The following is a 13,099-nucleotide window of genomic DNA, read 5'->3' as shown; positions in this document are numbered from 1 at the left end:
CTGCCGACCATTTGGTTAGCAGCTGTAGCACTTAGCCACTACACCACTAGGGTTTCCACCAATTAAATATTAATATGTAAATCAAATAATACATTGATATGTTTCTATGGTTTCTATCATCAAGGAACTTTTTTATTTTTGAATTACTGAGAGCAAATGCTTATGAACCTAACACTTAGAATGAAAATGTTAACATTATCTGTATTTTCTTCGTATATTCTTTAAGAAACAAAACCTCACAAGCAGTTGAACTTCCTTTTTGCTCCTCAGGTTCCTTTCACATCCCAGATCCTGGTGCTTTTCCCAACCTCATCGAGAGGGAACTGTGAGCGCATCCAGATAGCTCTGGCGGATGCCAGGATCCTCATTCACCCGCTTTTTTTGCTTTCTTAGGTAGATGTTGGAACTAAAACCAGCCAAGGACTTAGCATAAATATGTATCTGGTTGCTGTTCACTCTTGATTTGTGGAAGATGGGCACATAGCTTAGCTTTAGCTCCAATGCCTTGAATACCAGCGTTAGCTGACTCAGACCACCTGCTTTGGGTTGTAACATTTGTGGAGAATCAGTGCTTTGACATTGGCTTAGGTGTGTGAATGGCCTTAGTAATGGATAACTTAATGATTTTGGAACACCTTTGCCAGACTAAAGGGCAAATTTGGTGTTCTGTGAGAGGATAGGAATTATTGCCAGCTTTTGTGGTTGTGAGAACCAGGAACCAATGACCCATCTTATACTTGTTAGCCTCCTTGACCCCTGACTCCTGGTTTCCTTTGTGGCACTAGTGGTTGACCTGGCTTTCCTTTATCTGTGCATCCCAGAGCCAGGGAAACGGGAAGCAACGTCTACTGCTCCCCTGATTGCTGCCAGTGGGTAGAACGTAGTCAGCAGATGTTATGCCCAGGTACCCCATAGTCTTTTCTGGAACCCCCAGTGAAGGCCCGAGGAGGTTCTGAGGGTAGAGGGTAGGTCTTTGCAGGCCCCACAGGTTCGTCCCAGGCCAGACTCAGCCACTGCTTCTTTTCTTCCAGAGTAAACCTGTGAAAATGGGAGAATGTTTTCCACAGCACTCCAGCAAGTAAAGGACTGGCTCCTCTTAGTATCACAGTTAAAACAAAAGCCTAAAACAGATGCTTACATTTTCACCTACTTTTTTTTTCTTTCCTTAATAGAATCCAAGCAAAACTCCCTGGAATGGCAAAAAAGAAGGCAGAATAAGCACCTGGAAACCAGAAATGCATCAGTTACTAAAACATCACTTAATAGTTATAACATTGTTACTTGTACTATGAAGGAACTTGCTCAATGTCAGCTCCAGCCTGCATTCCAAGCTTATTTTTTAATTTGGTGTTTTCTCCCCTCCTTTCCCTCAGTATCAAGCTCAGGAATTGTTGGACTGAGAACAGAACTGATATTTTAGAACCCAAGAGAATAAAGAAAGAATCAATAGGATAAATCAGTACTTTTAATGGTGGTGGAGCTTTTGCCTGTAGTTTGAAAGGGGGAAGATTGAAGGTAAAGGGGAAGGTAAAAGATAAAACACAACTCTTCAGGTCTTCTAGCCAGTTTGGAAGTGTAAGTCTTACCCAGTTTCCCATCATAGTTTTACCCTTATTTTTAAGTTAAGAAATAATGATTAATTTATGAAGAAATTACTTAGGGACAGGAGTGGGATTCCTTCCCATGGGTTTTTTTTTTTTTTTTTTTTTGTAATCCCGTCTTCCTGCCCCACAATGTGAGCAGCTACTCCTAATACTCTTCTTCTTCCCTTAACGATAGAACTTCCAACTCTGTTAATAACTTATAGGTGGTAGTGATAATTCCTGATTCCTGTAATGCCATCCGGTAACAAGATTGGAAACGGAGAAAGGGACTGGAAAGGCGTCTGAGGCAGCAGTGCCGCGGCGGCCACTGCCTCTCCCACAGAGCCCAGAGGTGGAAAAGCTCTGCCACTGGGGAAGGTGGGGTCGGTGCCATTTCTTTTGGACACCACCAGTTCTGAGCTTTAGTTTGAGAACTCATTCCTGAAACGTGCTTTCCTCCCTCTTCCCTGCCCACCTCACCTCAAGTTTAATAAATACGGTTGTACTTATTATGAAATAAATGTCTGTAACTGCTGTACACTGCTGTAAACTTGTTAGAGAAAAAATAATCTGCATGTGGGCTCCTCAGTTACCGAGTTCCTGTAATCCTGTCTCAGTCCGTTGGTGGGGAGCCTTCTTAAGAGATGAGCTACAGAAACAAGTCTTCCTTTTCTTTTCCCTACGTCTTCCTTCTTCACGTGGTACATCTTTAACCTGTGCTCATGTTTTACCCTAAGGACCAAAGCCGAGCTGCCTTGAGAGACTGTCTGTGTCTGTGGTCAAGTGACCACAAGTTAGTGCAGAGAAGTGGATTTCGTGGTTCATAGGGAGTTGAAACTGGGTTGAGGCTAGCCTTTGGGTGTGTGTTGTACTTTGAGATTCTTTTCATTTTTAGAGAGAAAATGTGTTAGCACCTCTGCTGTGGCCTGGGGGGCTGCTTTTGAGAGTGTTTGTAAGAAGTTTTAGGTAAGGGTGACCAGGCAGGGCTAGTTTGTTGATGGGCCTTGTGCACAGTTAAATAAGACGGCAGAACGACTCAGAGTGACAGCAGATGGATCTCTGATTCCCATTTGAGACTGAGTGTCTCTCTCCCCTTCAACATGAAAATTATGTAAACTTGGAAGAAAAGTCATCTGTGAGTTCCTTCCAGTTGCTGTAACCAGAAGTTAAAAGAATCCAGCAGGAGTATGCACTGGTGACGTCAGCGTAAGGGTTAAGTACCTGAGGGTCCCAAAGCATGGCAGCTCTGGAAGGCAGTGGAAGGAGACTGTCTCCCACGTGTTTTTGGCAGATTACTTAGGGGTTTCAGTGGTTAAGAGGTATCCTTGCCTTATTTCCATTTTCCTAACCCCTCCCTTTCCTTTTAAATTTTTTAATGGTTTCACATCATAGTAAGAAATGCATTCTCCATCTTCAACCTTTGTCCTCCCAGGAAGTCAATGTACTGATCGTCTTTTTGGGCTTCCCCTCCAAAGGATCCCCTGCTGCCCTGGAAGCCTCCACACCTAGCTCTCTTGTTTTCGTACTGCTGTGTTTAGATAATTGGACAGATATTGTGCCACGCAGGAATTTTTGTTATTTTTTCTTTTTTTTTTAAGAAAAGCCTATAGATGAAAAATTACTAATGAAACTGTGTGTGAGTGTATGTGTGTGCAACATAAAAATCCCGTAGCACCCAAGGAGCTTGATCTTGGTTCCTGTAAAACTGCAAATTGATGTGGTATTAATAAAAAATAAAAAAAACACAATGACAGTGGTGTCCTTCTGCTAACTTTATTCTTTATACACAACTCGGGTGTATGAAACCCAACAAGGCTTCCACTCCCCCCACCCCCACTCCACTTTTGAGGCTTTAAAAAGCAACTGACAGTTGATAGTGGTAAGGATTTCCGAGACTGCGGGATTTCCATAGCAAAGCAAGGCTGTGCGTTTGGTTTCAGAAAGATACAAGAGCCCCTCTAAGAGGTAAACTTAGGAGAAGAAGATGGTGAATTGGTGGGGCCAGAGGGGTCTGTTGTCCCAGCGCAGCCTTGCACCATCCCAGGTGGGCTCCCTGCCTGCAGCGTGGAGCAGCCTGTCAGTCACACACAGCTGCACTGCACCTAAAGTGGGCACCAGTCACCATGGAAAACGGAACTAAATGTATCAGGCCTTTGCTGGAAGAACGTGTCACCTCTGATTTGCTCTTCCCTAAAACTAAGGCTGCTGTGACCCTTCAGCTGAGTTTTAAAAATTTATTCAACATACCTCTTAGAAAACTTAGGCTGAAATTTTTAAAAAATGATTGATGCAAACAACTTCACAAATACGCATACAAATGTTCAAATAATGTCACTAAGTAACATGGTATATAAATATGTATTCAGAATAACATTTACATATTGGCCATAATAGCAAGCATACCATTAAAAACAATCTCCAGGAAGAAACCACCTGCTCCTGTCTGGCTACCGAGGCACGGAGGCACACCTAGAGATGAGGATCACCCAGCCCCCAACCCTGAACCCATGAGGCCATAACTTGGTCAAAGTAGGAGTCACGACAGTGGCACTCCCTAGCTCACTGGTGCTCAGAATGTGTCAATCATTGAAGGGCTTATCAAAACATTGCTGGGCCCCATGTGTTTCTGGTTCAGGGGGTAGGGCCCCAAAACTCGTTCTTCTAACAGGTTTCTCAGGTGATGCTCTTGGTCTGAGAACCACGGGAGTGCTTGGGGCTGTCTCTGTGAAGGCATCCACTCCTGTCCCCCTAAGGCCTCTCCCTGCCTCCTGGGAAAAACGGAACCGTCCTAATGCGGTTTCTGCCCTGTCTAACCTGAACTTAAGCAGTGGGCTTGGGTGATTATACGAGGCTACTCCAATTTGCCTGCTGTTTTTGACCTGGCAGAGTAGCAGGAGTGGTAGAATACTCATTGTGGAACTGAGAACAACGTGCATGAAGGAAAGTAAAAGAATGGCAGTGCCCAGGCTGGTGCCACCCATAATCCCTGTTCACAAGCTTTTAATACTGTCTCAAAAACCCTGAAGGTCCAAACACGGAATTCCTTTAGTCAACCCACAGCCCATCCTGTATCTCCCTGAATCCCTGGTAGCATCAACACAATTGCCAGAACCCTTGCCCTGCTGTGGAGGCCAGGACCAGGTGGCTGGTAGCCCTACCTATGGAGCGCTAATGGAGATGGCTGCCTGCACCTTTCAGCTGAGGCCTATGGTGCTAAGAACTCCCTGCAGAGCTCAGCAAACTCACTCCAGGAATTGAGGCAGCTCTTTGCCATTCCCAGGTCATGACTGCACGGTATTGGCCTGCAGCACCCAGTACGTGTTATCCTTTGGCCTAACGGTAAGAAGTTCTCAAAACTCAACAGAGAACAGGAGACTGTGGCATAATGCAAAGAACACTGAATTGGGAGTTGATATTTTTATTCTAATTCTTGTACAAGATCCCTCTCTGAGCTGCATTTTACCTATCTGAGCGAGCAGGGTAGTAGCTGATTGTCAGGGCCCCTTCCAACTCTGACAATCTTTAATTATGTATATAAAAATGATAGAAAATCCGTGGTATAAAATTCAACTCCCAATCTTGAAGAGTCAAGGCGAGTGGGCCTCAAGCTCTGCCCTAGGAGTGGAGATGAGGGCTTCCTCTCTTTGCCCTCTACTTTCCCTCCAACAGATACAGCCCCTGGCCCCAGGTGCCATGGCTTCTCACCCTCCAGACCCAGCCCTCATGTCCTACCTGCTGACTAACCCCAATGGCTTTAGACCAAGGGAACCGGCCCTGCAGTGGCCCCGCCTAGTGAAGAACAAGCATTGCGGCCCAGAGTAGGCTGGAGAGTCACACATTGGTAGGGGGTTTTAGGGGCATTCCATCCCCCCACCCCACCTCTGTCCTTGCTCCTTCCTTCCAGTCCTTCCTCTGCCATCTCACAGCTTATCTCTGATACACGCATAATAAATAAGACATTTGCACGTAAGGGTGATTGGGACAGCTCTCCCCGCCCCCACCCCTTTCATATAAAAGCATTAAATACAGTTTCAAAATAAAATACAAAGAGCAAAAAGGGCCTGATATCGGGGGCACCTGTTCTCCACAGGAGAAGGAAACTACACATCCCTTTCGGACCTGCCTGGGAGATTGCTGGGGCCCCTCCCGCGCTCCCACGGGGCTGACGCCGCCGCGGGGGTGAAAGGAAGGCCGAGCCCGGCCCCAGGCCCTGGGGGCTGAGAACGGGTGGCGCGTCCACCGCGGACAATAGGGACAGGGAAGGGGCGGGAATATAACGCTAACTGCCGGGACCGCCAGTGCCCCGGGCTCGGACTGCCCACGACGCCCGACTCTGAGCTTGGGGGTAAAGGCCGCCATCGGAGCAGAGGAGCGAGGGGCGTAGCGGCGCCTCGGGAGGCGAGTGGGAACCCCGGGCACGTCGTCCTCAGCGCCCAGGACCGCGCCCGCCTCGCCCCGCCCTGCAGTCCCGGCCTCCCCGCTGCCGAGTCACCTACCAGGATAGGGCAGCCCAGCCTGCGGGCAATGCTGCAGGATCTTGGCCCGGCCAGGGAACGGGCGCCGCGGCCTTCTCGCACCGCCCCGCTCCCCCGCCCGGTCCTAATACTGACTGACGGCGGCCCCGCCCCGGCAGAGGGCTGGGGCTCGTCCTGCGGGTGCGGCCGAACGCGGGTGGGGCTGGCAGTGGCCGGTGCTAACACTTGCGGGCCAATTTGGCTTCTCAGAAACGTGGGGGCGCTGCCCAGGGAGGCCCAGGACCTCGGCCCGGAGAGGGCCGTGCGCTCCTGGCGGCGCAGCAGACTAGCTCAGGGCCGGCGACCCCACCCAACCTCCAGGCTGCCTGCGCTTTCCGCCCGGCCCGGCCAGCGGGCGCCGAGGGTCTCCTTGCCCGAGGACTGGCAGAGCACAGAGCGGGGCCGCCCCGTCCGGGCCCACCGAGTCCGCTACGCCCGGCACACGGCGCCCGGCTTGAGGTCCGCGCTGCTGTCGCGCGGCGCGGGGGCTGGCGGCCCGAAGCCTTCGTGGCCGTAGCAGCGTAGCGCCGCCTCTTCGTAGGCCTCCAGGATGGTCTGACGCTCCTCGGGCGTGAAGTCCATGGAGAAGGGGTGCACCTGCAGGATGTGCCGCTTGATGGTGCTCACCTTGAGCGTGGCCAGCGCGCCGCCACACACCATGCACACCAGGCCGCGCCGGCTGCCGTCGTAGTCCATCAGGTACTCGCCCCGCCAGCGCGGTTGGTAGTTCCGCCGCTGCTCTCGGCTGCGGGGAGGCGGCGGCGGCGGCGGGGGCGGGGGCGGCGGCGGCGGGGGCAGGGGCGGGAAGGCGAGCCCCCCGGGCTCCGCACCATCCTCTTCGTCCTCTTCTTCCTCGGCGGGCCGCTCCGACGGCTCCCCCGGGGAGAGCGGGACGTCGCCTGGTGAGGGACAAAGGGCTGGATTGGAGCCGGTGGGAGGGGGGACACAGGCCGGTCCCTGCGCCTCACCGCCATAGCCTCCCCTTTGACCTCCAGTCCCATTCCCCCGTCTCCCCTTCAACCTTCTGCTCTCACCACCCCCCTCTGCCCAAGCAAACCCCACCCTTGCTCTCTGCCTGGTGGTCCCCTCTCCACCTGCGCTGGCCTCCTCTGCTCACCCCACCACTCCTCCTCCTCTTGCTCCTCCTCCTCCTCCGCCCCTCCCTGCTCGTTGGCTGAGGCTGTGCTGGGGGCGGCCGGGCTCCGGGGGGACTCCGGGCAAGGCAGCCCCAGGGCCAGCAGGTGGGCGGCCTTCTCGCTCCACTCCTGCGCGATGAGGGCTTTGACCGGCCCGCTGAGGCGCGTGGAGCCCGGGTGGCGCTGCCGAATGTGCCGCTTGATGGTGCTCATCTTGAGCGACGCCAGCGCGCCGCCGCACACCATGCACACCAGGCCGCGCCGGCCGCCGTCGAACTCCATGAGGTACTCCAGCCGCCAGCGCTCCTGGTAGTGGCGGCGGTGGTCGCGGCCCCGCGGCTGCCGGCCCGGAACCCCCGCCCTCTCGCCCTCTTCCTGCTCCTCCTCCTCCTCTGCGGGCCCGGGACTCTCAGGGACCCAGGCAGCCTCTTCCTTTACGTCTGGGGGGCTGAGATCCCGAGAGGAGGGGGCTCTGGCAGCAGGGGCCGAGTCCTGGCTCTTTCTGGTCAGGTCCTGGGGGACGAGGTTGTCGTCTGCTGGGGAAGGGGTGACGGAGAGGGGCTCAGCCTGCTGGCTGGGTTGCCCTTACCCATGCTGGGGGGGGGGTCCCTTGCTCCTCACCCCAGCCCCAAACTAGAGGCCCCAGTGTCTGTGCGTGCGTGCGAGGGGTTGACTTCCTGGCTCTCAGCCGGGAGTCCCTGGCACCTGGTTTTGGCCACAGACCCCCACTTTGCAGCCCTGATATGAGGGGGTCTCCGCTCTGACACGGCCTCGCACCTGGTGGGGGCTGGGTCAACTCAGGCAGCACCTCGGACTGACCACCCCAGGCCTGCAGCAGGGCGCTGCGCTGGGGGCCGCTGAGCCCCAGGGAGCTGGGGTGCACCTCCAGCACGTGGGCACGGATGTCGTCCAGGTGCAGGCTGGGCAGTGCCCGGCCACAGGCCATGCACACCAGCCGGTTCCCCCGCGGGTCATAGTCCATGAGACACTCAGCCCGGAACCAGTTCTGCAGGGACTCCTTCAGCCTCCGGTCCAGGCGCCGGGCCCCTAGCCCCCTGCTGCCCCCGGCCCTCCGGGAGGCCCGACGCCGAGCCCGGGGTGCCACTGGGCCCCCTCTCCGCTGGCGCCGGCCACCCCCACCAGCTGGGGCTTTGCCTGAAAGGTTGGAGGGAGGGAAGGAACTGAGATGCTGGCCCTTTCGGGCCCCACCACCACAGCCAGGTCCTCTTCGAGCCTCTCTCTCACTTGGCTCTCTGACTCTGCCCCTGAACCTCTGCCTTTTTCTTCCTCTTCCCTCAAGTCCTAAACTTCTCCATCTCCCCAAACCTTGCACACAAACCCCAAGTCCCCCCTCCCCAGAACCAGCCTATATCCCCATCTCTGGACTAGACTGTCAGCCACACCTTCCCAACACCTCATGATCCCTCACTGACCCCAGTCTGGCCTCCCCACACCATCAGCCAATCTCCCCAACCTCTACTCCCCTCCATCCTTCTTCTAAAACCACAGAATGCCAAAGCTGTCAGGGACACTGGAGAGCCCCTCGCCCCACTGTCCCTCCCCCACTATTATACAGGGCAATAGTTAAGCAGGCCCCACCCAGAGGAGGAGCACAGTAACTTGCTCATGAAAATTGGCTAGTTGGCAGAGAATCCAGGGCTTTCCACTTGGCCCCTTCGGCTACCCAGGCCCCTGCCTCTCCATGCTCTTCGTTACCTGGGCCCTTGGGCTGACAAGCTGGGAGGCTGGCCCCCTCTTCCTCCTCTTCCTCTTCCTCCTCCTCCTCCTCCGCCCCCTGGGCTCCAAGGCCATCGGCCTCTCCACAGGCCCCCAGCCCCAGGTGGGCATCCCAGCTGTTGCTGATGACTTCCTTCTCTCGGGGACTCCAGTGCAGCGAGTAGGGGTGCTTTTGGCGGATATGCCGCTTGATGGTGCTGAGCTTGAGGGTGGCCAGGGAGCTGCCGCACACCATGCACACCATGCCGTGCCGGGCAGGGTTGAAATCCATCAGGTACTCCAGCCTCCAGTGGTCATGGTAGTAGCGCCGGTGGTCACGGCCGGGGATGCGGCTCTTTCCAGGCCTTGAGGCCCGGGCCTCACAGTGGTCTGAGTATTTCCTGCCTGACGATGCTGGTCCCCTGGCCCTGGAGGACAGGGGGGCACTTCCCCAGGACCCCAAGGCACCCCCTTCCAGCTGCAGATCTTGCCCTGAAGAGGGGGAAAGGGAGACAATTTTTCAATCCCCAAATTCCTAGGAAAGAACCCAAGACTTTTATTTTGTAGCCTGAGAAAGGGGCTGCTCAAGGGCAGGAGAGGGATAAAGACAGCAATAAAAGAGGTGGGACAGGCAGAGAGTCACAACATTGGCCCTTTACAAAGACCTCGGCCCCTTTAAGAGAGAACCAAGAACAAAAGGATGCAGGGCACTGTGAGGGACTGGCTCGACTTTTTAAAAAATAAGGTGAGGGCCAAGGAGGCCGCAGGCTCTGTAAGGGGCCCTTTCTGGAAGACAGCTGTAGGGGTGAAGCCAGGAGAGCAGTATGCTGGGCGGTTACAGCCAGAGCAGGCAGTGGGGTGAGAGGAACAAAGGGGGCATCTGTCTGCATCCAAGGCTGCACTCAGGACCCACCTGCCTGGGGCCCCAGCCAGGAGGGCCCCACCCAAAAGTTGCCTCCCTTTTCCCAATAATGCCTCATATGCAGCCTCCTGAGAGTTCCATTTTGCAGGGCAGGTGCTAAGCATTGTCAGTTCACCCATATATAGATGACCATGGGAGGGTCCCCATGACAAAGCTGTCAATATTTCCAGGTAAAAGTCTATTAGACCTTGTGTTCCCTGATGTCTGGGAGAGCCAACGACCCTGGAAGGGGACAGCAGGAAGGCCACCAGAGTGGCTGCTGAAGATACTGCGGCAGGGAGTGGCCACCACCCCACTGGAGCCCATTAAGTCTTCCTGGGGATTTATTTTTTGCTCTTGGCAGAGAGCTGGCCACCGCCCAGCAATCAGAAGGGCTGGGCAAGGCCCACTAACCCAGTCTTGCTTCCCTTTGCCAGACAGAGACCAACCCCCAGCAGCCCCTCACCCCCCTAAGGTTAGGACCCTATTTTATTTTTAAAATGGTGTCCTGGCTACATAGACTAAATGGGCAAGTTCTGGGCATTCTCCCAGTGGAGAATCCTAGAGTCAGGGAGACAAAAGACAAGATCAGAGAAGGCTCCTGTCACTTTTTTTTTTCTTTTTAAAGTAAATTCATAGAAAAAGCACTGGCTTCAGAGTTAGAGACCTGGGTTCGGGGGCTGGTTTCACTGGTAACTTGCTCTGTGACCCTTGGTAGGTCACGTCTGCTCTCCGGGCCTCAGCGTCTTTGTCTGCAAAGGCACGGGCGCTAGATGGTCTCTAAGCATCCTTCCAGCGCTGGATCCCTGCTAGTCTAAGGTGGCCTGGCCCTTTAAGAGCCGAATAAAGGGGAGGAGCTGAGATTCTTTAAAAACAAAAGGGGACAGGGAGTTTCTGCCCCCGGAGGGGAGGGGAGCGCGGAGATTCTCCCTGGCCTGCACAGAACCTTCACCGGTCTGAAGGCAGTGAAATGAGACAACAGTCCTGTGACAGCGAACGAGGAGGACTGGCTGCGCTAACACACTGGGCAAAAAAAAAAAAATTCTGATCAGGGAAGAGATAACGGCAGAAGGGAGTCTGTCTTTGTGGGCGAGTCCAACCCTTTAAAAACTGCCCGTCGTGGAGGAAGGTGGTGGCGGACCCCCAGGCCCAAAAAAAAAAAAAAAAAGAAACCTGTGCTTTTTCACCAGAGAACGTGGGGAGAAAGAAAAAGGCCACAAGACCAGGGGCAACCCGATTTAAAGCAGCGGAGTTGCGAGCTCAGCTCCTCTGGGGGAAAGCCCCCGAGGGGGACCCGTGGCCTGCGCAGACTTCTAAGAGACAGCCAGATTAGAGAGATCACCTGGGTGTCTGAAAGAGGAACCGGCGGGGCCCAAGTCCAGCAGCCTAGAACACGCGCCCCACTGCGCTTGGCCCGGCCCTCTGGGGCCCCTCTGGCCTGGCCCCCAAGGCGGGGCGCCGGGGGGCCCTTTAAGGGGGAGGGGATCACCCGAGCCCCGCGGCCGCCTCGGGAGCTGGGCGAGGGGCTCCCCGCTGGCCCTGCAGCCGCTATCCGCGCCCGCCAGGTGGCGCCCCCGGCCGCCCTGCCCGCGTCCCCCGCTTTGTTCGGCGGCGGAGAGGGGCCCGGAGCCCAGAGCCGCAGCCCTCCCCTCCCCCACGCCGGGGCCCCCGCCAGGGCCGCCGGCCCCAGCTCTTACCGCTGTCTTCCTCCTCGGGCTCCGCGCCGCCGCCCGAGCCGGCGGGTGGCAGCCGTCGGCCCCGTGCCGAGGCCCCTGTTGGCCCGGGGCCGCCCCTGCCGCCGCCGCTCCGGCTCCGGTGGTCCCCGCCAGGCTCCATGCGCTGCGCTGCGGAGCGGGGCCCCGGGGCGGCGGGGCGCGGGGCCGCGGGGCCGGCGGCGGCCCGGGCGGGGCAGTCGGTGCGCGGGGCCCCGGGGCGCGGGGCGCATGCACGGGCGGCCGGCCGCACGGACGGCTGGCTGCTCGCTCGGCGGCGCGGGCTGGACCGGGGTGGGGATTCCTGTCTGGGGCCCCTGGGGCTCCTTTAAGGGCTCCTGGGTAAATTTAAAGGGGCCGCGCGCTATTTCCTCCTGCCAGCTTGCGGGGGGCTCGGAGGGAGAGGCAGGAGGCGCCGAGCCCGGCCGAGGCTCCGCAGTCCGCGCCCGCCGCGGCCTCCAGAAGCGCGGACCTCACCCCCCTTGCGGGTCCGCACCCCTGCCCCCGGGCCTCCAGTCCCGGTTCCCGCAGGGTCGCCGAGGTGCCTAGGGGCGCCCGTGTCCACAGCGACGCGTTTCAACCAAGGCTCAGCGCGCAGCCACCGCCCCCTCGGGGCATCTCAGCGCCCAGCTCCCCGCACCGCCCTGGCAGGGAAGCGCCTGGTGCGGAGCCGGGGAGGCCGGGTCCCTGCCACTGCGCCCTCCTTCCGCGCGAGCTCGGCCCGGGCCCCGGAGCGGACGCGACTGGCAGGGGCCCCAGCTGGCTGCGCCCCGCCGAGAGGGTGGAGCCGCGGGGGCGGCCGCGCCCCCTCCCGCGGGAGCCGCCCGGCAGCGCGGGGAGCTCGGCTTCTCCATTGGAGGGTCGGACGGGCGAGGCTCCCGGAGCCGGCCGGGGGCGGGGGCCTCGGCCGCCGGGACTCGGGCGGGAGAGGGGGCTGCGCTGGGGCCCGACGCTGCGAGGCGAGGTGGCCCCGGGCTGGAAGCCTGGAGGTTGGGCGTGCGCGGCTGTGACTCAGGCTCCTGCCCCCGCAGGCCAGTGGGTGCCAGACGAAGCCCTTGACGCAACCCCAGACCCCCGCTTGGCCCGAGGCAGCGAAAAACGCTGGCCTCGGCGGGGTGTTGGGCACCTGGGGACGCGCGCTGCCACGGCCTGGAAGCGCCTGGGCGGACCCTGACTGTGAATCCCGCGGCGCCCTGGGGACCCCAGCTCCGGGGAAGCGGAGAGGAAGGGAGCCCACGCGGCAGCCGGGGGTGCGGAACGGCTGGAGGAGCAGGTGCTGGCTGTGCCTGCGGTTGGTCGCCCACAACAAAGGCAATTCCTGGAGATCCAAATTACAGGGTGCGGGAGGCCATGCAGGGTCCTGTTATCTAGGGGTGGGGTTTATTCTCTTCACCGGCGTAGCAATCGGTTAACGAAGTCGCGGTGGATAGATTGGTTCACTTAACACCTACTGTGTGCCAGCCACGGGTGCTGGCACTGGGCATACGGCAGTGAACAAAACAGACAAGACCGATGCTGATTGTTTTTGTGACTTAGC

At 57.3% G+C, this 13,099-nt stretch overlaps 2 protein-coding genes across 3 annotated transcripts in view; one reads left to right on the top strand and one right to left on the bottom strand.

Annotated features, from left to right (window-relative positions):
- Window positions 1-3,177, top strand: part of RTN3 (reticulon 3) — a 68,419-nt gene extending 65,242 nt beyond the window's left edge. For both annotated transcript variants that reach the window (XM_003419631.4, XM_064287889.1), the window contains exon 7: window positions 1,173-3,177. In XM_003419631.4, the coding sequence (XP_003419679.2) occupies window positions 1,173-1,218 (46 nt within the window). In that variant the 3' untranslated portion in view covers window positions 1,219-3,177. The remainder of the gene's footprint in view (window positions 1-1,172) is intronic.
- ZFTA (zinc finger translocation associated) lies at window positions 3,135-11,686 on the bottom strand. Its single transcript, XM_064287890.1, has 5 exons — window positions 11,548-11,686; window positions 8,950-9,441; window positions 8,011-8,388; window positions 7,215-7,766; window positions 3,135-6,996 (listed from the first exon to the last, which is right to left on the bottom strand). The coding sequence occupies exons 1-5, from the start codon at window positions 11,684-11,686 to the stop codon at window positions 6,527-6,529; spliced, it is 2,031 nt and encodes a 676-aa protein (XP_064143960.1). The 3' UTR covers window positions 3,135-6,526.
- Between the last annotated feature and the right edge of the window lie 1,413 nt (window positions 11,687-13,099).

Source organism: Loxodonta africana, chromosome 7 (genome assembly GCF_030014295.1).
Source record: "Loxodonta africana isolate mLoxAfr1 chromosome 7, mLoxAfr1.hap2, whole genome shotgun sequence".
NCBI classification, from domain to species: Eukaryota; Metazoa; Chordata; class Mammalia; order Proboscidea; family Elephantidae; genus Loxodonta; species Loxodonta africana.
This window is presented reverse-complemented; position numbering and strand designations above follow the sequence as displayed.